The sequence below is a fragment of the Nannospalax galili genome, unplaced genomic scaffold, assembly GCF_000622305.1.
Source record: "Nannospalax galili isolate Female #2095 unplaced genomic scaffold, S.galili_v1.0 scaffold9, whole genome shotgun sequence".
Classification (NCBI taxonomy): domain Eukaryota; kingdom Metazoa; phylum Chordata; class Mammalia; order Rodentia; family Spalacidae; genus Nannospalax; species Nannospalax galili.
In genome coordinates, this window is record NW_008360332.1 from 8231747 (window position 1) to 8254614 (window position 22868).

At 37.4% G+C, this 22868-nt stretch overlaps 1 protein-coding gene across 1 annotated transcript in view; it reads right to left on the reverse strand.

Moving 5' to 3' along the window:
* Positions 1 to 1458: 1458 nt before the first annotated feature.
* Positions 1459 to 22868, reverse strand: part of Selenof (selenoprotein F) — a 33487-nt gene continuing 12077 nt past the window's right edge. Inside the window, exons 3-5 of the mRNA XM_008826255.3 lie at positions 10127 to 10190; positions 5921 to 5970; positions 1459 to 2326 (exon numbers count right to left, since the gene is read on the reverse strand). Of these exons, the coding sequence (XP_008824477.2) occupies positions 2195 to 2326; positions 5921 to 5970; positions 10127 to 10190 (246 nt within the window). The 3' untranslated portion in view covers positions 1459 to 2194. The remainder of the gene's footprint in view (positions 2327 to 5920; positions 5971 to 10126; positions 10191 to 22868) is intronic.

The following is a 22868-nucleotide window of genomic DNA, read 5'->3' on the forward strand; positions in this document are numbered from 1 at the left end:
TATTGATCTGTGGCTCCCAGGAGCCTCTGGTCACATTTCTATCAACTTATTAACACATAATGCTGTTTCAGCTATTTCTGTTTAGAGACAGCACTCTATTCTACATTTGGGAGTCATTTTAAAGTAAAATTATGAACATAGTGTGACAATGTGAAAAATAGATTAAAAGAGACTTAAATTTCTAAGTGAAAGAAGTATTTATCTAGTTGAGCGCACATGAAATCTGCATTAATTCCTGCGTACTTGCAAACACGGTTTCAAGACCTAGATACCACCAATTTTAACATTCAAATTAAAAAAAAAAAAAGCTAATTTTTTTAGTGGTGCTAGGGATTGAACCTAGGTTCTTGTCTGTGTTGGACAAGCATGGTGACCCTGAACTATACCTGAAATCCTAACTGTAAAATCTGTAATATTCCCTCTCAAAGGTATTTCTGTACTTTATCACTTTTGACTTTACACTTTCAAGCTTCAAGTCCTTTTGAACAGGGTACATCAATTCTTGCTTATAGGTCCTTATAAAAAGTCTGCCAAATTTAGAGATTAAGAGATAATTTAACAATGAACATTATAGATAATAAAATTCTGATGGGGAGAAAAAGCATAAAAATGTTTGAGAATTTGAGTAAGTTCAATCGAACACCAGGAACTGGATATGAAATGGCACTTTTTAGATGAACCCTTTCTTAGCAACCAGCACTTTAAAAAGCCATCTTTGAGTACAATCACAAAAACCGCTTGAATTGGCTAATTAATGCGAAGCTCCCAATTAAAATGTAGGTGGGGCAGATCTACTGTGATCCAGAAGCTTGAGAACTTGAAACTCCACGGTAGTGTGGGGTTGTTTGGCTTCTCTGATCTCACAGCACTTCAATACAACACACTGTTCAGGCCTCATTCTGGCCTTCTCACTCCCCTCTCCCCATCTTATATTCATTTAACTTCCTGCCCAGAAAGCAGTCCAACTTTCTTTCATGTCAATGCCAGAAGGTTTGGAGCTTCATCTTTCAATACTTGAATTCTTCTGTCTGTGGTGGCAACTCATTTCCATCCAAAACCTGCTTAATCTCCCTCTAGTTCTAAAATAGCAGGAAACACAAGTATCAGTGGCTCATTCTCCAGGACAGGGACTGTCAAAATGACAGCCCTCTCCATTGCTGGAAATGATCAAAAATACACCATCTTTTGCCAGTATTTCTTATACTGTTTTGATTAGTCAAATCATACAGATTTATACCCATTCTCTTACTGACTCTAAAAACAGGACTATTTAAAATATTACATGACAAAAGACAGCCAGTAAAGATTAATGACCAATTTCTACTAGCCACAATAAGAAGTTATGGTAAGTTTTAAACAGTGTAGTCATTTTTATATTTTGGCTAAAAATAGCTTATATGAAAACAAGAATGCATTAAGAAGCAACATTCTTAAACAAGAAAAAACAAACCAGAGTAATTTCAAATTCAGACAAATTTTCCAAAGTTTTATTTATATTTTGGTCCTATAAATGAACATTATTGATTGGAACTTTTCTGTAAGAATGTTAAAAAACACAAAAGCTTGCCAAACATCAGATTTACACAAATCCTTAACAAAGGTTTTCTGTGTAGTCCTCATTAATGCAAACCTTGTGAATACTACACTCTTAACAGATTTTGAATCTGTTCCATAATAATACAGTTACAAAATTTTTATGCAGTACATTGACAAACTACAAATATTTCTACTAAAAATAAAGTTAGGAAATACAAAAAACATGAGGGGTTCTGAAGAGCAGGCAAGCTGTTGAAGTTGGTATATGTTATCCACTTTGTAGTATTCTGTCACTGCTTTGAAAAGAGCACACAGCCACAGAGGCAGAGGGATCATCTCCCTTCTTAACCTTCCTAATTTAAAATTCTGTTGTTCATAAAACTGGACCAATTGTCACAAACTACCACTTGCATAATTAATCATAAGCCTCTTACAAAGCATTTCATTGGTATCAACAAGTGCAGAAGGACAGAAATCATGGGTTTTGTTAACTTGCCAACTCCTTAGGTATTGTGGGCTGTGATGATGTCTTAACTTCTAACTAGATGGCTAATGACTCCAGGAAGTCTGAGCATGGTACGCATGCAAAGCTGAATGATTTTCTAGGTGCTATAATACTTCACTTGATAATAAAAGGATAGGACAAACTAAGCAAGATTTATATGCGTTCCAACTTCTCACTCAGAAATTCTTCCACACTGTCTGTGTTCCACTTGAGGATGCTTAATTCTTCAGCAATGTTCCCATTGTCGTCCAAAAGCTTTAGTACAGGGTCTGAACCTCGAACATACTACAAAGATGAGGGACATCATCATTATTTTCTGCTTAAAAGGAACCTTCTCACCCTCAACCAAGATCAAAATAGCTTAATGAAATGTAATAGTGATTTTAAAAGGCTTTTAGATCCAACATCACAATCAGCAGGTCTTACAATGCAGCCTTTCAGCAAAGAATTAAATATTATTTCATAAGGAAATGGAAATTAAGAAAATGACATTTTATTTCTAAAGAGAAAAATATCTGTATAAGGACAGTTTAACTGGGATTAAAGTTTATTATTGAATGTGACAAATATTTATTTCATATATGACTCTGTCAAGGCAAATGAGTTTAAAATCTAATGGTTGGAGGCAGAAAAAGTCAAAACAATTAATGAGAAATATAACATAAAACCAATGTTTCAGCCAGGCACGGTGGTGCACACCTTTAGTCCCAGCACTTGGGAGGCAGAGAAAGGCAGCTCTGTGAGTTCAAGGCCAGCCTGGTCTACACAGTGAGTTCCAGACCAGCTGGGGCTATAGGAAGACTCTCTAAAAGACCAAAAAAAAGCAATGTTTTGAAATACATTGCACATAAAATTATTAGATACAGAATCCCATCCTAGATCATAAATTTTCCTTGGCTTAAGAAACTGCAGTCAGTTTCAAATTTTGCATTCCATTAGAATTAGAACTATGACAGTAAACAAAAATGCTTTTGTTAAGAGATCAAATTTGTTTTCAAATTATGTAGAACTATAACTAAAAACAGTAGTGACAGAGTTCTTAAAACTCCTTTTAGCTTCTTTTTTAAAATTCTGAACTCTAGACATGGAGGTCAACTACTGACATAATTATCAACAGTATACTTCCAACCATTTTATTTTTTTGTGGCACTAAGGGATTGAACCCACAGCCTAGCACATGCTACACACACAGCTTATTCCCAACTATTTGTGGGCGTTAGAAACATAGGTCCCTGCTGATGAACCAATGGTTCAACATTTCTGATCAGGTAATTACATTAATTGTTTCTAAATTTTAAGCATTTATTTAAAAACTCATTTTAGGGGCTGGAGAGATGGCTCAGTGGTTGGAGTGCTTACTGTTCTTGCAGAGGACCCAGGTTCAGTTCCCAGTACCCACATGGCAGCTCACAACAGCATGTAATTCCAGTTCCAGGGATCTGACTCCCTCTTTTGGCTTCTGTGGGCTTCTGCCTGCACATGGTACACAAACCCATGCAGGCCTACACACATACACATTTAAAGATTTAATACTTTAATAATTATAAAGTTTATCAACAAATTACTAGCAAATCTAATCCAAAGAGCAGAAGGAATTATACACTGAGATTTTTTTCTAGGTATATAAAGCTGGTATAATATTTGAAATTTGATTAGTGTAATCTATTACTATTAACAAGTTCAGGTAATCATACTAAGACACACACACACACACACACACACACACACACACACACACACCCCTATCCTACAGCTCAACACCAAAAAAAAGAAAATACCATAACAATCTTGCCACCCCAAACTAAGCAACCAACCAAACAACAATACTACCACCACCACCAGCACAACAACAACAAAAATGTGCAAAGGAGCTGGAGAGATAGCTCAGAAGTTACAAGCACTTTCTGCTCTTGTAGAGGACCCAAACTTTATTCTCAGCATCTTTGCTGGGCAGCTCACAATCACATACTCCAGCTCAGGGGATCTGACACCCTCTTCTGACTCCATGGTCACCTTCATTCACATTTGTATATACCTACATGCATATACACATACACATGAAAAAAAGTTAGGCATGGTGTGGTAGCTGATACCTTTAGCCCCAGCATTCAGGAGGGAGAGGCAGGTAGATCACTGTGGCTCTGAGGCCAGCCTGGTCTACATAGTGAGTTCCAGATTGGTCATGGCTACATTGAGACCCTATCTTACCACTACCACCACTACCACCAAACAAGCAAAAAATAAACAAATCTTTATAAAAACAAATTAAAGCCAGTCATGGTGATTCACACCTGTAATCCCAGCACTCGGGAGGCAGAGGCAGGGGGATCTCTGTAAGTTTGAGGCCAGCCTGATGGTAATAGTGAGTTCCAGGTCTGCCAGGGCTACATAGTGAGACCTTATCTCAAATAAACAAAACAAACCCACTGAAAACAAACAAGCAACAAAGTGGGCAAAGGATAATACACACATGTAGCCAACAAGCAATAAGTTGTTGCTTGCACTTCTCAGAATGGCTAAAACCCCAGTTACTATGTCTGTTGCTAGAGATGAAGAGGGGCGGAAGGCACTCTATTCATTGCTGGTGCAAATACAAGCGATGGAGCTACTTTGGAAGATAGTTCAGCTATCTTAACTGTGATCTAGCAACTATGCTTAAAACACAGAGGGCTCTAAAGAACAGGCAATCTGTCGAGGCCCGACATATCTACACAGGTTTATATCCATTCTCTTACTGGCTTTAAAAACAGATTTCATATTACATGACAAAATCTACTGGTAAAGATCAATAACCAATCTCTGCTTGTCAACAATAAGAAGTTACAGTAAGTCTTAAAGGGTCTAGCAATCTTCATTTTCATTAAAACATTTATATGAAAAATAAGATACATTCAGAAAAACATTTTTTAAATATGAAAGGACAAAATCAGAATAACTTCAAATTCAGACAGTGGGATGAAAATTTATGTGTACACAGAAATTATGCTAAAATGTTAAGTGGTTTTTAGTACCGATAATTGCCCCCCAACCTTCAGGAAACAGAGATCCTTTTGTAGGTGAACAGAAACAAAAAATTGGGATGACAAACTGCCATTCAGTAACATACAGCAGATACTGAGGCAAAGAAAAGGCCTTACTAAAGGCCTTTAAGTACATATTGCTAAGGGAATATGTGTGTGTGTGTGTGTGTGTGTGTGTGTGTGTGTGTGTGTGTGAGAAAGAGATGCCTCCACCTAAAATCACACACAGGAAAACGATGAAAGCTGGGCTTGGTGGCACAGGCCTGCTATCCCAGCACACTCAGGAGGCTGAAGAGGAATACTGCAAGTCTGACGCACGCTTAGGCTACACAGCGAGACTCTGACTTAAAAAGTCAAGGAAAAGGAGCTGGGTACATAGTTCAGTGGGAGGACACTTGTCTAGCATGTGAGGCCCTGGGTTCAATTCTCAGTTCTGCAGAATAAATGAATGAATAAATCAGCTGGGTGACAGTGGGTGAGGGGACCCAGGACTATTGCGGCAGAGACTGTTCTGTGTGAAAATGGATGGTGGGATCAAGACATAATGCTTTCAGTGAAACTCCTAGAACAACACAATACAAAAGGTATACCCTGATGGGAACTCTCGAATTCATGTAATAATAACATGTCACAATTGTTCAACAACTGTTTCCAAATGGACTACAGTCAATCTAGGATATCACAGTGAGAAACTGAGGTTACAAGAGTAGGGACAAACTCAGTTTCTTCTGGAAACTACAAACTACTCTTTAAAAATGTCTATTAACGTTAAACCTTTATTTATTGAAAATTGTACTCAAAAATTATTTTAATTCAAAGTTATCACCGGGAGAAAAAAATTCCATTACAGTTACCTTACCTTGATTTGTAGTCCTCTGAACAGTTTGGGTTTATCACTTCTGACGAAAGCTTAAAAGAAGAAAAGGGTCAAATGGTTTATGTCTAAATCCAAGCTAGCTACAAAGAGCAATACAAAAAGGTGAAATAAACCAAACCTTACTTTATATATGAAAACAACTAAATAAATTTAAGAAGTTAATAAATAAATGTAGATAATCAATTTGCCAAATTCCAATGGTGGGTTTTGAAGCTGATGAAATGACAGGATAGCTCAGCTGTTAGAGCAAATTTGAGAGAAGAGCCAGGCAGGAAGGAAATGTGAGGGGAGAACTGCTCTACTAAGACACTCTACTAAGTGCGATACTCAGTCGAGAACAGTTAAATCGATTTGAAAATTCTGGGACAGAAATACCCGTTAGAATTTTTTAATATAGTGAAGTTACCAATCAGAGAATTAAGGGGCAGGGAGAGCTGTGTATGCATGAGCGAATTATTCAATAAACACTTTTGAGGATATTGCCAAACTATTTGGGAAAAACAGAAAAAAAAAATAGGGGCCTATATCAACATATTTAAATATATTCCAGATGAAGTCAAAACTTAAATTATCACAAAAATATTTATTAAATATTTACTATGTGCCAGACAGCTGAGATAAAACTACATAAACATATATAATTCCTGCCCTTTCTAAGTTTATATAAAAACAGTGGTGGCCAGGCCTTTAATTTCAGCACTCTCTAATCCCAGTACTAAGAAGGCGGAGGGCAGGCAAGTGGGTCTCTGTGAATTTAAGGACAGTCTGGGCTACACAGTGAGACCTTGCCTAAAAAAACAAACAAATACACCCCCGCCCACACCCACACCCACAAAATAACAAATATCAAAAGAGCCCACTCCCTTCCCATGGCCCTGACCTTCCCTGCATTCCCTTCTATCTCATTGTAACACCCTACTGCATTTTAGACTACCTAACTGACCAATCCTATATGCATGTCTGGCAAAATACCATCTAACACACTTTCAACTGGGTCAAGCCACTTTTCCAACTATGCAGGAAGCCACTAAGGGAACTGCACTATTTGAAAATGTTTTCTGTAACAAACAGAGCTGTCAGCACATTTAATAATTTTCATTCATTCAAAAGACTTAATGGGATAGACTGAGCGAACACATCTAAAAGGAGTATTACGATGAATCACTAATGGCTACTCCCAGCAGTTCTTTGTTCTTTTCTGCTAAACATAGATCCACAGCATAATTCTGAATGAGAGGAGTGTTATCTTGTAAGAGGAGAATCACAGTCTCCAGCAGATGAATCTTTTAACAAATATTTGAGACATCATATATGCATGGTATTAGATAGACTATATGACAACATGAGGAAACTGAATTCTCCAAGAATTTAAGAGAGTAAAGTGCATGTTCCCTTTCACTGTGGTTTTGGATTTTATAGACACATACAACTGTATAGGAGCATGACATGAAGTAGAAGTGTGTAGGGAAGGAAGGGAAACAGGGGAGTGGAGAGAAGATATTCTGAAGTACACTATATACTTGTTTGAAAATGATGTCTGTCACCCAGTGCCATGTACAACAGATAAACAGTAAGAGCAATGATGCCCCCCAAACAAATGATGCTACAGGGTCTTTACCTCCTTTCCCTCTGTTTGATGCCAGAGATCAGACCTCAGGCTGCACTGTGGGTAACCACTCTACCACAGAGCTATATCTCAGCCCAAACTCTGTTACATTAACAACAGATAGCACTCTGGAGTTCAGAGAACGGAGATTTCACTATGTTGGAGTGACAAATGGGTAACAAAAAAGGCCCTAGAGAACTGAACTTTCTTTTTTGTCTTTTTGAGATGGGGTATCTCTGTAGCCCCTGCTGCCCTGGAACTTGCTATGTAGACCAGGCTGGCCGTGAACTCACAAAGATCTACCTGCCTCTGCCTGGCAAGGGCTGGAATTAAAGGCATGAGCGACCACGCCTGGCAAGAACTGAAAATTGAAGAGGGGTAGAATGATGTCCTTCCTTTAACATAATCTAAAGGATCTAAAAGGCCTTTACCTCTTCCCTTGGCAAACAATGTCACTAAAATACGACATTTGGTAATAGTCAAAACAGTCCCAAATGTTTTGCTGGATAAAATAAACTAAAATGAACATTAACATGTATGCTAGGAGAGCTAGGGACATAGCTCTGTAATAGAAGCTCGCCTATCATGTGGAAGGTCCTGGGTCCAATCCTCAGCACAGGAAATAAAAAATAGTATGCTACAGAAGGCCACGAAATGGTTTGATGTTCCATCAGTCAGGAAAAGAAACAATTCTTCAAGCCTAATGCAGGCTCTCTTCAAATGTAGTGTACTTAAGTTGTCAATGCAAATATAGAGCCTAGCATAGCTATGAATGAGTAAAAGTATTATGACGCTTTGCAAATTATAAGAAAAATCATGATAACGTGTTTTAAAACACCTTACAAAGACTGGTATTTGAGTATGGAATGTTGTTATTTGTTGTAAGTCTCAGATTTAATTATCATACATTATAATCGAATTTTATGTGTAGAGCTGTTAAGTGTGCAAGCAGCAAATGAAATCCAGGAAAACAAATGGTGCACTACGGTATCCTTCCAATATAATTTTTTTTCTGGAAGAGAGATGAATAGTTTAACTTTTAGAATACAAGGAAAATAGTCATTACCATTTCCCAGCTGGGATCTGTGGACCTTCTTCATATTTTTAAGACTTTTATGAACAATCTCATAAAATAATAAAAGGTAAAAGTGTAACAAATTTTAATAGAAAATTTCTGAAAAATTTAATAAAAATTTAAACACAAGGCATGTCTGTAATCAAACCACTTGGGATGATGAGGCAGGATTTTAAGTTTGTGGCTAGCTTGAGATACACAATTTTACCTTATCCCACAAAACCCCAAGATATTAAATATGAGTATCAATGAAGTTAAAAGGCAACTGTCAAAAATTTCTAAGATTAAGAATGATCACATTACCATTTGGAGAACTAGTATAAAAAAAATCCAAACAATGTGATAAAATCCTACATATAAGGGTTTGAATAGAAAGGAAAAACAAAATGAGTTTTTTTTTCCCACAAGCAAAAGTAGCTCTTACATTCTGTGCATCAGAATTATGCTTATTTGCTTTAAACCTTACAAAAATATATTCCCAAGTTAAGCTACTAAATTAGTCCTGTGCCAAAACAAAAATTACTTTTTTATAAGCAATTCCAAATCAATAATGAAAGATATGCTAATATAAGAAATATATTGCCAAATCCAAGAATTTTTTGTCATTAGTAAATAAGGCAGGAAATCAGCAAAAATTCAAACAGAATTAGGTATACAGACAGAACAGCAAGGCATTTCAACTTAAAAAAAAGAAAGCTATGTGTGGTGGTGCATGCTTGTAACCCAGCAGTCCAGAGGCTGAAGCAGGAGGATCTGCTTGACTTTGAGGCCAGCATGGACTACATAGCAGGTACCAACCAAAACCAAAGTTCCAAAAGCACTTCATTAAAAAGGGTTCTGTTTCATAAAGCTGATTTCAAGTAAACATGCAAGGGTAAGAAAGAAAGGCCTTACTCCAAGGCTTTTGGTGAGGCTAAGCTCCATTACTGCTTGATATTAACCCAAAGAACTAACTCTGACAATGATTCTTAAATACTTATTATTGACAGGTGGATCGCTATGAGTTCAAGGCCCACCTGGTCTACATAGTGAGTTCCAGGCCAGCTGGGGCTACAGGGAGACTCTGTCTCAAAAAAAAGAAGAATAGAAGAACTTTATGGATTCTATTTTAAATCTAAACCTCATATACTGTGTTTGTTTATAGTAAAATAATCTAACTAGGCATCAATTACTATTAAAATTCCACCTCCAGGAAAAACAAATATAAAAAAAATTCATGTTTGCATATGTGCAACAAAACAAAAAACTGCACACTTTGTTTTTTCAGACAGGGTCTCCCAGTAACCCCAGCTGGCCTGAATCTTGCTTTGTAGACTAGGTTGGCTTCCATCCCACAGAGATCCACCTGTCTGCCTCCAGCCTGCTGGGATTAAAGGCATACTCCATCATGCCTAGTGAAAAAAATTCATATATTGTTATGAATGTACAATTATAGAAATTCACATTCTTGGGAATATTTAGTGAATTTATTCTTGTAAAATAATGATTTTAAATAACAACTACATACCTTGGACTTGAGGGAACCTCCCTAATTTTCATCCACAGACTTCAAGAATAGCTCCTGCATATAGCTGTAAAATTAAAAGAAGGAATTAAAAAAAATGGTACAGATTTAAGTAGGCTGGAGCTATATAGCTCAGGGGCAGAGAGAACCTGTGTAGCACGTGTGAGGCTTTGGGTTTCATATCAAACAGAATTGTAATTAATAATAATAATAATAATAATGATAACAACAACAACATTATAAACCTTCTAGTAAACCACATCTATAGAACTCCCTGCCAAAAACCATTGGAGCACAGGAAGATGGTACAGTTCCAGTCCAACAGAACAGGAGACAGGCTGGGCTAGAGTAAAAGTAGCCCTGGAATCTATGTTTCAATGTGTTCAATTACCATGTCAACTGTAGGCTGAACATTAAGTGCAAAGTTCCAGAAAGAAACACTTCATAAGTTTGAAATTAGGTACTATTCTGGTAGTGATATGAAATCTTACTCTATCCTGCGCAGAACCTGAAGCTTTTTCTGGTATATTAACGCTATGTATGCTACTCAAGCATTACTCACTCAGTAGCTGTCTAAAAGTCTATCAGAAGCTTGTGTTCAAGCAATTCCTATTTTACTTACGTATGGTCCCAAAGCACAAGAGTAAAGATTGTGGCAGGCCAGGTATGCCAGCCCGCTGCTCTAACTGGTTCCACTAGGAGTCCTGGCATGCATGCTCAGGGGTAGGAAGGGGCACTCGCACTATACATGAAACAGCAGAAAGACTTAAGCTGTATCTGGAGTAGTCTTATGTCTAGCCAGAAGACCAAAGCAATAAACAGCTTGAAAATTTTGCAAGATACCCTAGGAAGGTCTTTACATGTCTTAAAAATTTCCTGGTTCCTTTAGAGTGATAAATTGAGCACAGGCATATATATCCATCTATCTAGGATAGTTATTAAAAATTCTTTTAGATTACTTTTCATTATTTAATTTTAAGCCATCAATTATGTAAGCCTAACATCTTTTCAGATTTTTTTTTTTTAACTTTATGTGTATGTGTGTGTGTGCCTGTCACATATGTGTGGGTGTCCACGGATGCCAGAAGAGGGTGTCAGATCCCCTGGAGCTGCAGTTACAGGCAGTTGTGAGCCTCCTGATATGGGTGCTGGAAAACCTCAAATCCTCTGGAAAAGCAGTAAGCACTCCTAATCGCTGAGCCATCTCCCTAGCCCCCGTCCCCCATTTTTAGAATTATTATAGGAAGCACTACATATTATAGGAAAGCCAGCAAAATCCCATTATCAAGGACTCAAATGCAAACATTTTTCTTTAATAAAATTTAACTGAAATCTATTCAATAGCAGACACTGCTTTTGTCACTGAAGAACCTGCACATCCTCTTCAGAGTCAAAGCTTATGAGAGCTCAAGTGCAAACCTGCAGTGAGCTCGGTGGAAAAAGACACATTGGGAGAAATCACTTTTCCACAGCAGCCAGTCTGGCCACTGCTTATTGGCAGGGATTCACTCAGGAGTACTGGAGCCCTAGGGGAAGGGCAATTTTAAGAGTGTAACTTACACACATACTTCTGTTTTTTTAATGGGAAGTCCAAGAGCTAAACATGGTTTTTACTTCTGAGGGTCTAAATTGACATTTATTTAATGATAAAAGTAATGCAGATGAATGGTTATTTAAAATACTCAAGAAAACAGGAAAATACAAAGCAGAAAATTTTCTATCATCCATCCATCCATCCATCCATCCATCCATCCATCCATCCATCCATCCATCCACCCGTTTGTTTGTTTGTTTTTTTCTATTTTTGTATTTTTGAGACAGGGTTTCTCTGTAGCCCCAGCTGGTCTGGAACTTACTATGTAGACCTGACTGGCTTCAAACTCACAGAGATCTACCTGTCTCTGCCTGGGACTAAAGGCACACACCAACCACACCTGGCTACAAAGTAGAAAAATTTAAAATACCTTTGTTTAATCTAACAAAGGATAATTAACACTTTCCTGACTCTGGGCCATCTCAACAGCTCTTTTGTTTAGGTTTATCACAGATCCTTTAAAGATGCTGTTAAACCCTGTAAACTGCTCCTGGATTCACAAACACTGATAAATTTTAGATAAAGAATTCACATGATCTCTATAGTGCTTTGAAGCAATGAAAAAAGGAAGACTAAGTGGACCTAAATTTATAAAATACATTGGTTTTTAAACAAGCTTTGCTTAATCTTGATTATAAAGCTCCAGAAAAAGACTGTATTGCCAATAAGCTAACAAAAAGCTAGATGGTCACAACAGTAACTACCTAGTGAATGCAAATCAAAACCACGGTGGACTACCCGTCTACACTATCAGGACACTGTCACCAAAGGCAGAACAAGTGGATGTGAGGACATGGAGAAATGGAACTTTGCGTAAGGCTGTAGGAATATGAAGCAGCAAGATGCTACAGAGACATTTTCCAAAAACATTAAAGACAGAATTTCCATGACTTGAGATTGTACTTCGAAAGTGTATACACATGCTATTTGTACATGGATCTAACAGCTTAACGCAACCAAAAGATGAAGTGGCCCAAGTATGTATGTTAAGATTTGAGTACCAGAGAAATGTGATATATATACACAGTGGGATATCACTCAGCTTTAAAAAGAAATTCTAATACATGTGACAACATGGATAAACCTTGAAGATATTTTGACAGGCAGTCACAAAGGAAAAATGCTATATGAGCTAAATAGAGCAGTGAAATTCAGAGCTATAAGGAAGAACGGTCCTGCCACTGCTTCAGAGGTTTGGAATTTCAATCTGGGATGATTAAAAAAACCTTGGGGAGAAAGAGGTAATAATGGCTTTAAAGCAATTGTAAATGCTCTCACTGCCTGAACAGCACACTTAAAAACTGCCTGGCATGGTGGTGGTACATGCCTTTGGTTCCAACACTCAGAAGGCAGAGGCAGGTGGATTTCAGTGAGATAGAAGTCAGCTTGGTCTACATAGTGAGTTCCAGGTCACCTGGGGCTACAGAGAGACCCTATCTCAAACAAAACAAAACGAAACAAAAAAACCAACCAACCAACCAACCACACAAAGGAACCACCAAATCAACAGTGAGTATGGTGAGCTTGCGTACACTTTACCACAGTTTAAAAATGGGGGTGGGGGGATAACGTGGCTGGAAAGATGGATCATCAGTGGTTAAGAACACTGGGTACCCTTGCAGAGGACCCAGGTTCTGTTCCCAGTACCTACATGGCAGCTAACAACCATCTGTGACTCATGTTCTAGGAGATCTGACATACTCTTCTGGCTTCCAAGGGCATTGCACACACAAGTACACTTATATACATGCAGACAAAACACCATACACATGAAAGTAAAAACCAACCAAACAAAACCAAAAAACAGGACCACATTAAAATCTGGCCACTGAACTTCTTTCTTTTTTGTGATCCCTTGGCAGTTACTGGTGGAGCTTCCACGACCTTTTCAAGATACTTCACACTAATGCTTCTGTGTTTTTCAGACTGTGACAGGTGGAAAGCAGTAGTAAGTGTATGTCATACTGAGGTAAGACAAGGACACTGTCTAGAAATGGCGGATTTGGGAGGCCTGCTAACTCCAGGCCCACCTGGTTGTCTCAAGAGTCGAAGGACTCAGTACCCTAGCACACCAATAACCCATTCACAAAAAGCATTTTCTAGAACACAAAGCACCAGTTTGATCACCTAGTTTAGAAACACCCTCCAATGAACAGGTAGCTCATATGTGACCTTCTCCAGGAACACCTCTGTTGATTTCCTAGTTGCAATTTTAGGGTTCTCCTAGTAAGATTCTACAGAGCAAGCACTCTGACAATGGATGACAATCCCAGCCCGATTTCTCTAGCACAGGTGGGCCTTGAACTCTTTCTTGATCCTTTGGCCTCTATGTCCAAAGAACAGAATTTACAGGCATGTGCAGCTCTGCCTAGTGTCAGGATTAACTTTTTGAAACCAATTGTAACTTAAATCCTTTCATACAATAGAAAAACTTACCATGTAAAAACTAATTTTAGCAGAACATGGAGAACTAAGAGCCAAGGAGAATGCTTTCCTACATCATTTCTACCCTCTGCTGCTTTAAATTTTCATTCACTGCTCATTATAACATTTTCTGATTTGTTTAAACGCCTGGTACGCTAGAAACTGCAAGTTAGTGATGTGGACGAACAATGAAGGTACTATTTTTATAATTTAACAGAAACCTCTTGTTAAGATTTCACATTTATGTCACAAAGCACATTTTCTTAAGTGGAATATAATATGTAAACAGTATCTGCTGACACTTCTATGTCTACTTTTACTGATCAACAGATAAAGACTAAGGATTAAGGGGGAAAATTAGGTTATAATTTTAGCAAATTAAGTTGGCAAATACACTTCTGTGTCTGATTTAAATTATTCATGTTTTAATGGTTTGCCAAATTATCAAAACATTTAAAGTAGTGGCTTTATGTTTAGGGAAGCTCATTTAATTTAAAGCATTCTTTTACACTAAGGAAAAGCCATTTCTTTCTCTGCACTGAGATTAGGAAAGTAATGTTTACCTTAATTTAAACTAGGCTTTAAAGGAGGTAAGAATACACGGGGGGAATCTTTCTATAAAGATAAAAATCAATATTATGCTAAAAAACTCAAGGAAAGCATATGAAAATAAATAAAATTGAAAATAAAAATGTCTCCCTGACTGCACTTTACATCAGACCATTATAGCTCTGAAACCTAAAAGGGAAAAGGACTAGGTTTCTTCCAATACTGCGAGGTGTCATATTTGTACAAACAATGAACAGAATTTGCCTATAAATCTACACGGGGGTGGGATGCTTAGATATGTTTTAGCCCAAATATGGCAATCCAGCCTCTACATCTATTTCTTACATTCATAGAGAATAGTGATTCAGGCTTATTTTGACATTCTTAGTCCCATCTTGAGAGAAAATATTAGGAAATGTAGCTGTGAGGCAGCTCCAATTACTCTAAGGGCTTATTTTCTTTTTATATATTATAAGCTACAAGTACAATGGTAGAATGCTTTAATAATATGCTTAGAGAACTGATACTAAGTTATTTATAAAAAGATTTATTTTTATATTACACGTTTTAATCTTTTACCTGCATATGTGTAAGTATACTATTTGAATGCCTGGTGCCCACAGAGGCCAGAAGAGGATGTTAAGATCCCCTGGAACTGGAGTTATAGACAGTTATAAGCTGCCATGTGGGTGCTGGGATCTGAACTCCGGTCCTCTGCAAGAGTAGAGTGATCAGCTATCTCTCCAGTCCCTCATTTATTATGTTCCTAAAGAAATTTATTTTCATATAAAAGGCAAGTGCAAAAAATTAAATATTTTAGTTCAAATAACTATAAAATAAACTTTAAAACTTTGTTGAACATATGTGTATATTGTGTGTGTGTGTGTGTACGTACCACCACACCCTGCCCTGCAACTTGAAATACTTTGAACAGTGCTTTCACATAGTAACAATAGCAGATGTTAGTGGTCATCATTATAAAGTATATATCCATGCTACTCATTAGTACTGTTGCCATTCAAGAGGTAGTATTAGTAACACATTGAATTTGAACTGTTGCCAAACAGTCATATTAAAAAAAAACTTTGCAAAGAATGTTCTTATTATAATTAAAATCATCCACTAAGTATTTGTATTTTTGTTTCCTTTGAAGAAATCAGTTCATATATTGCCAAGCTCTAGACACTAGGAAAGTGAAGCTATTTTAAGCAACCATGAAATTTCTTTAGTGACTGCAATTTCATGCACAGTTAGCCTAACTTCTACTTCAGCCTTTTGCTGAAGTGGTAGCACTCTGTGTCTGATGGGTTAAAGCTTAAAATTGACCACTGTCCTGAATAATGCTGTTTAAGAGGACTTCTCAATTACCCTGAAAATGGCTATAGAATTTCCATGTAAATTTTAAACAATTATTTTACTGATCCTTTATTCAAATTAAGAAATATTATGTCACTGACTTCAAATCTTTTGTTTGGGTCTTAACTAAAGTAAACACAGGTCACATATTTTTGAGAAATGCCAGGCTAGGAGAAGTCATCAGTCTGTGGTACACTGAAAGATATAGATTTGAAAAACTTAAATAAAAACTAGTAATGGAATTCTGTTAGACATTCTTGCTATGTGTAGGTATAACACGGACCTTCAGGTCCACCAGGCATTTTATGTTTACCTCATTTCTGCTTTTTTACAGAAATTTTGTGGGGTGGGTATTACTACTGACATTTCAAGATGATACGAAAAATTGTATTCTGTTTTAAAACTTGAGACTCTGGAAGGGGATGATTTCTAATGTACTATACACATGTTGGTATTAACCCTGTATTATCTGTGGCCTGTTTGGAATGCATGTGAACCTCCAGGTAGACCACAATGCACTCTGCAGTCATGACACTATTGTATAAAGTCAGTGAATTAAATTAGAACAACTCCAAGAGCAGTGAGGCAGAAAGGGCATTCGAACATATTCTTTAAACATATTTATGAATATAATGTAATTGCAATAACACAAAACATAAATATTTTGTTGTTTTTCTACTGACTGCCAAGATTTTAAAGTGAAGACAGAACCCTTTCCCAACTATCCGAACTGTTGAGCTATGGTCCAGATCAAATCATCAGTGTCTGATTCAGTGTCTGTAGCCTGGGCTTCTGCAAGATAGTCCAAAACCCAAAGAAGACGACCCTTCACAATCTGTACTGCTTCTTTAACATAATAAATAAGTTACTTACTATTCTCTATCAAATTGTTTTTGGGGTTGGGGATTTAGATCAGTGATAAGAGCTTGTAGCTGTGCAAGGCTCTGGGTTTGGTATCCAGGACAGGGACAGGGACAGGGACAGGACAGGACAAGGACAGGACAGGACAGGACAGGACAGGGGAGGGGAGGGGAGGGGAGGAAAGTGCTTGTCCAGTGAGTTCAAGGCCCCCAGTTTGAGTCCCAGTTAAAAAAAAAGCAAACTAAAAAGCATGGGGCTAGACAGATGCCATCAGTGGTTAAGAGCACTTCTTGTTCTTTTCTTCTCGAGGACCTGGGTTCAGTTCCCAGCACACATTCTCAGGCAGCTCACAACCTTCTGGAACTCCAGCTCCAGGAGTTCCAATGCCTTCTTCTGGCACATATTTGCATAGACAAACACATATAAACATAAATTAAAATGTCTTTAAAAAAAAGAAGCAAAATTGATTCTAATGGGAATTAAGCAATGATCTTAAAAAAATTTTCTAGAGGCCGGGCGTGATGGCGCATACCTTTAATCCCAGCACTCGGGAGGCAGAGGCAGGCGGATCTCTGTGAGTTCAAGGCCAGCCTGGTCTACATAGTGAGTTCCAGGACAGCTGGGGCTGCAGGGAGACCCTGTCAAAAAAAAAAAAAAAAAAAAGCTTTCTAGGAGCACTCTGCCCCCTCCCCCTGCCATCTTTCATACAAGATTCAAACAATCAAGCTAATATACATTTTAAAAGTTCAACTTTTTTACACTCCTTATTAAACTGAAATGTAGGATTATGTTTGATATCATTTACACAGGTATTTGTTTCACATGAAGTAGTTATAAATGTATAGGTTTTCATATTATGAATTTCATTTGCATCATCTGTTTCTTCTTGTGCCAACTGATAGGAGAGGTGGATAGAAGAATAAGAGAAAACTGCTCCAATTTTTCTCATTAGCAAATCTAATGCTTCGTGTTCAATTATCTATTTTCCTTTACTTTGTCAATAGCAACCGTTAGGATGCTATTTTCTCAATCCTCCAAATTTTCTTTTTCTTTGCTTTTTTAAGCACTCAAACAGATAACTAGTATATGTTATTACCAGTGTTATCACTATTAGTGGTAAATGTACTGGCTTGGGTCTGCAGATGCCAAGTACAAATGTAAGCAGGATAGGAATAACTCACTTAACCCTCAAAACTACCAGGAGATAACTATCATCTCTAATAAGGAGATAAGGAAACAAAGTGATCTGATTGTTTAAGAGCAGCAGATGCTTAAATCCAGGCAGTCTGGTTCCAGGATAGGTGTCTTGACCACTTCTCTAAAGTCCCTCTTGATTCAATCAAGACAGAATGAGCAGCAAATCAACTTGAAATAATTTGATTACTGGTTTATATGAGTAATTTAGCTATGCATACTCTGATTTCTAGAAGGTTCTTTGATTAGTAACAAGCTTGGCTTTTAGAGTAACAATTCAGATATAAGGTAGGTATAAATTAAAAAGACTAAAAATGCTAAAACCAGTTAAACCAAAAATATTTTAAAGAAAGAAGAAAACAAACTAGTGATTCTTCAAGGATCTTGGTGAACCATGTTTATTTAACGAAATAAACCCCTGAGACACTGAAGAATTAAAGCAAGTGAGCAGAACAAACAGGAGTTCACAACAGCGTGTAGAGAGGCTGCAGTGCTGTTCAGCACAGAAACCTGAGGGGAATGAAGAGATTGCAGTTCACAGAATATGAAAGATTGAAAAGTGGAGGAAAAAAAATCTATCCAAATGAAACACTATGCTTAATTTCATAAATCTTAAAAAACAGGAACTCAGGAAAAAAAAAAAAAACTTGATTCATGCTTATTCTCAGGAAAATCCTGACGTTCGCATCCACTCTGAAAGCAATAGTGGCTGGGAAGGCTGGTGTGTGCCTGTAAACCTGGCATAAGAGGCAGGGGAGCAGATCCTGCCGGCCTGGGCAAGAGCAGATCCCACCTCCAAAAACAATCAAACACTGTTAATTAAGATTGGAGCTCAGCGAATTCTCTAGATAATTAACACATCTTTTTAAAGTAGATTTGAGGTGCTTACGGTATCTTTATAAATAAAATATATAAATGAGAGATTTCTCATCACTACCACCTAGTTGTGGTAGGTGATTACCACCAAAGACTTTTCTAGTGGATAACTGATAGTATAGAAATAAATTCCTGTACTCTTTTAAAGCTTTTACTATCTTTCAGGATATGTAAGTAGAATATATAAAAAAGGTATTTATCAAACAGCTGTTGAGGTAAAGCTCTAGTATATATTTGACTTTTAAATATTTTTTGAGACAGGGAATCACTATGAAGCCTCACACAGTCCTGATGCAGATTTTTGAGTGCTGAAATCAAGGTGTGTGCAACAAACCCACTCAACTCTTAAAAAAATCATCATTTCCAATTTCTTAGGGAAAATTGTCTTATTCAAGTACAAAGACTTGTGAAATGCTGTGTGCTAAAGATTAGGGATTTAGAAATACATTATAAAACATTCTTATACTTCAAAGAGTTCAGTTTATCAGAAGAATAAAAGGCAAAGTAATAGGTGCAACAGTGCAACTCCAAGTATGGGCCAAGTGTTTAGGAACTGGGAGGTGTAGCCACTCTAACTTGGAATTGTGACGGGTAAGAGGGAAGATGAGCTAAATCCTTTTAAAACAGCTCAAGAAAGAGCGATACTAATAACTGGGGTGGGGGGGGGAGCTACTTAGCATCTAATCCTGCCCTCTTCTCTCTGAAAAAAAGGCTCTTATGTCCTTTGCTGGCCTCAAACTCAAGGCAGCCCTCCTGCCTCAGCCTCCCCAGTAGTGTAACTGTAGATGTGCACTGCCATGCCTAGCTCTGTACCTGCTCTTTACCTGACAAGAGCTTTTCTGCTTCCCTGTATGCCTTTCCACACAGCCACTGTGGCAACAAACAGCTGCTTTGATTATTTCACAACCCTGGCTAATAGTTTAAGTCTCTACTAACGTATTTAATGATGTAAATGCAGAAGAATTAGTCCTTTCTTAGTGGAACAAGTTGTAGGATAGAAAACTCAGGAACGGACAGTTTTGCTACATAACGAAAAAGGCAGTTAAGGAGTGAACCAAGTGAACAAACACGGAAGAGTGACGCCCAAAGACAGCCTCCTCCAACCCATGCCTGGTCAGACTGCTTCCTGCCGCACGTGTCCAAAGGGACTGCTAAACTGTGTAGTTCAGAGTCAGAAAACTCACTACTTTCTCTAAAGAGAAAGCTCTAGGGGAGAGCTCTAGTGAGTGGGAAGGGCAGTATTTCAATGCTTTTCCTCCCAGCTTGAGATCATCTATGAAGTCATTTATGCTGCTTAGCAAATACTAACTGTACAAAAATACCACTGAAATTCAAAATTTTTTTAGTTTTAATTTTATTAAGTGACAAATTAGTGTGTTTTCCTCAAATTAAGTTAATCTTTACTAGCATTTAAAAACCATTCTTAGGTATGTAGATGTGAACTTGTCAAGATGGTTAAAACAGCACTAACACAGTTAACAAAAAAATTCATCCTAAGTAAGCCATATCTGAGATGACTAGACGGTCCTTTATGATCGAAATGGGGTTGAGGGAGATCAAACAAAAAGAAAAATGCATTATCTGTCAACAAAATGATAAAGGATTTTAAGATATTTATGCTCTTATGATTTTTTTTCAAACAAAAACTTTGACTATTACTGAAAACTATTAGCCTCATCCTCAGATAGATCTGCAATACATGCAACGAAACAAGAAGCAAAATGAATGTTCAACCAACATTTCAAAATTATAACATAAAAGACTCAAACAGTCAGGCCTGGTGGTGCATGGCACCAGGGAGGCAGAGGCAAGAGAAACATGAGTTTGAAGTCAGCTTGGTCTATAGCAATGTGGTAGTTAATGTCAACTGTCAACACGACAGGATCTAGAATCACCAGAGAGACAGGCTTTTGGGCATGCTTGTGAGAGATTATCTTGATTAGCTTAAGTGAGATGGGATGACTCACTCTAAAAGGTGAGTGGAGTGGTAAGTGGCTGGAGTCCTGGACTAAACAAAAGGGAGGAGGTGAGCTGAAACATCATCATTCATTGCTCTCTCCTGGCTGACTACAGACACAGTGTCATCAGATGCTTCAAGCTCCTGCTGCCTTTGGCATCCTAGCCATGATGGACTGTACTTGTGAGCCAAAATAAACCCTTCCTTCCTGAAATTGCTTTTGTCAGGGTACTTTGCCACAGTAACAGGGAGTTTCATGCTAGCCAGAGCTATACAGCATGTCCCCATCTCAAAACAACAATAAAGGACTAAAACATTTTTATAAATAAATAACCTTTACTTCTGATGGTGCTGTCCTCTACTGGACTGTGCAATATGCTTAGTAGAGGCTAGCTCAGCATGCCATACTTTCATTTTCCTAATAATATTTCTAAGTATTCTTTTCCGGTTTGTTTTCACTAGGCCTATTAAAGATAATTATTCACTCACTTGATATACAAGGTGCTAGAAAATGCCTAATGAGAAATATATCTAGGAGATTAAGGGCTGGTAGCAAAAGAAGAAAAAAAAAATCAACCCATTGGACTTAGTACAAAAGGTTATTAGGACACATGCTTACACTTGGATATATTAGACACTCTGGCCTTAATTAGTTAGGTGCATTAACAGGCAGACTACTACTGCTACTGCCAAGCTGTAACTGCTGAAAGGGGTCTAGAGAGAACACACAGCTCAGTAACAAAAACTGAACAGGAATATAATTAAATTTAGAGGCATGTGATCCAAATTTAGTTTCACCAAAATCAGAGAACACTGGGGGATTATGAAGGGACACTGACAAAAAGCAGTAGGTAGGCACCCCTCCTATAAGCACCCAGTTATTATTTTAGGTATATTATATCTCAGTAATAGAATTTCTTAATTTCTCATTAAATACAAAAGGAGTGTATACACTAAATATTGTTAATTGCAAAACACCCCTTGTTAGTGCATCTTTCTAAGTTTGGGGTATTGGTATTACTGAATTCAGTCCATAGAGTGAAAAGGGAAGATGACTCATATAGAGTCCTCAGCAATTTGTCCCATGTGAATATCTTATCATAAAGGGAGAGGGGAGTCACAGTAAGCCAGCTAAATCCCGTCTTAAATCTATCTGAATAAAATCAAGTTGATTTTTACATATACAAGGACTAATTAACAGATATAGAATCTAAACATAAGATATAATGTTGGTTTATTTAAGCCAATAAAGTGAAAAACAAGTTGGATTCTATGAGCCAGTCTTTGGGACACTGGGAATTTCAGGTCATCATATTGAAAAATCAAGTGTTACATTTTGGCCATCCTGAACACTAACATTTTAAAAACTTGTCTGCTTTTTTTCTTTTAAAACTATGAATATGTATTTAATATTAAAAAAAAAAACCCAACAAAACCTTAAGGTTCTAGCCATGAGTAATTATCATAGAAAGCTATAGGAAGAGCAACCACAATTCAGCATACACAAATCAAAGGGAATAAGAAAACAAAATTCAAGAAAAAGATGCTAAATTCTTGTTATCCCAAACACAGAAATCACACTAATTCAGTTTTTAAAAAATCTGTTTTGCTGGTGAGGATTGAAGGTAGAGCTGTATACATGCTATGTGAGTGTTCTGTTACTAAGCTACATACAAACCCTCATTTACTTTTATTTGGATAACACAAATGGTCTTCTTAGGGTACTTTATAGTTTGGAAGAAAAAAATCTAAGGGTTTTATTGAAAAAAAAATCTTAATGGAACAAGTTCAAGCTGAGTATAGCGTAATCTCTGTACTACAGCACAGGCCAGAGGATTGTGAGTTAGAGGCCATTCTGGGCTACATGGCAAGTTTCATGGCGAACCCTGTTTCCAACTAAACAAACCACCACCCACCCACCCACCCACATAAAC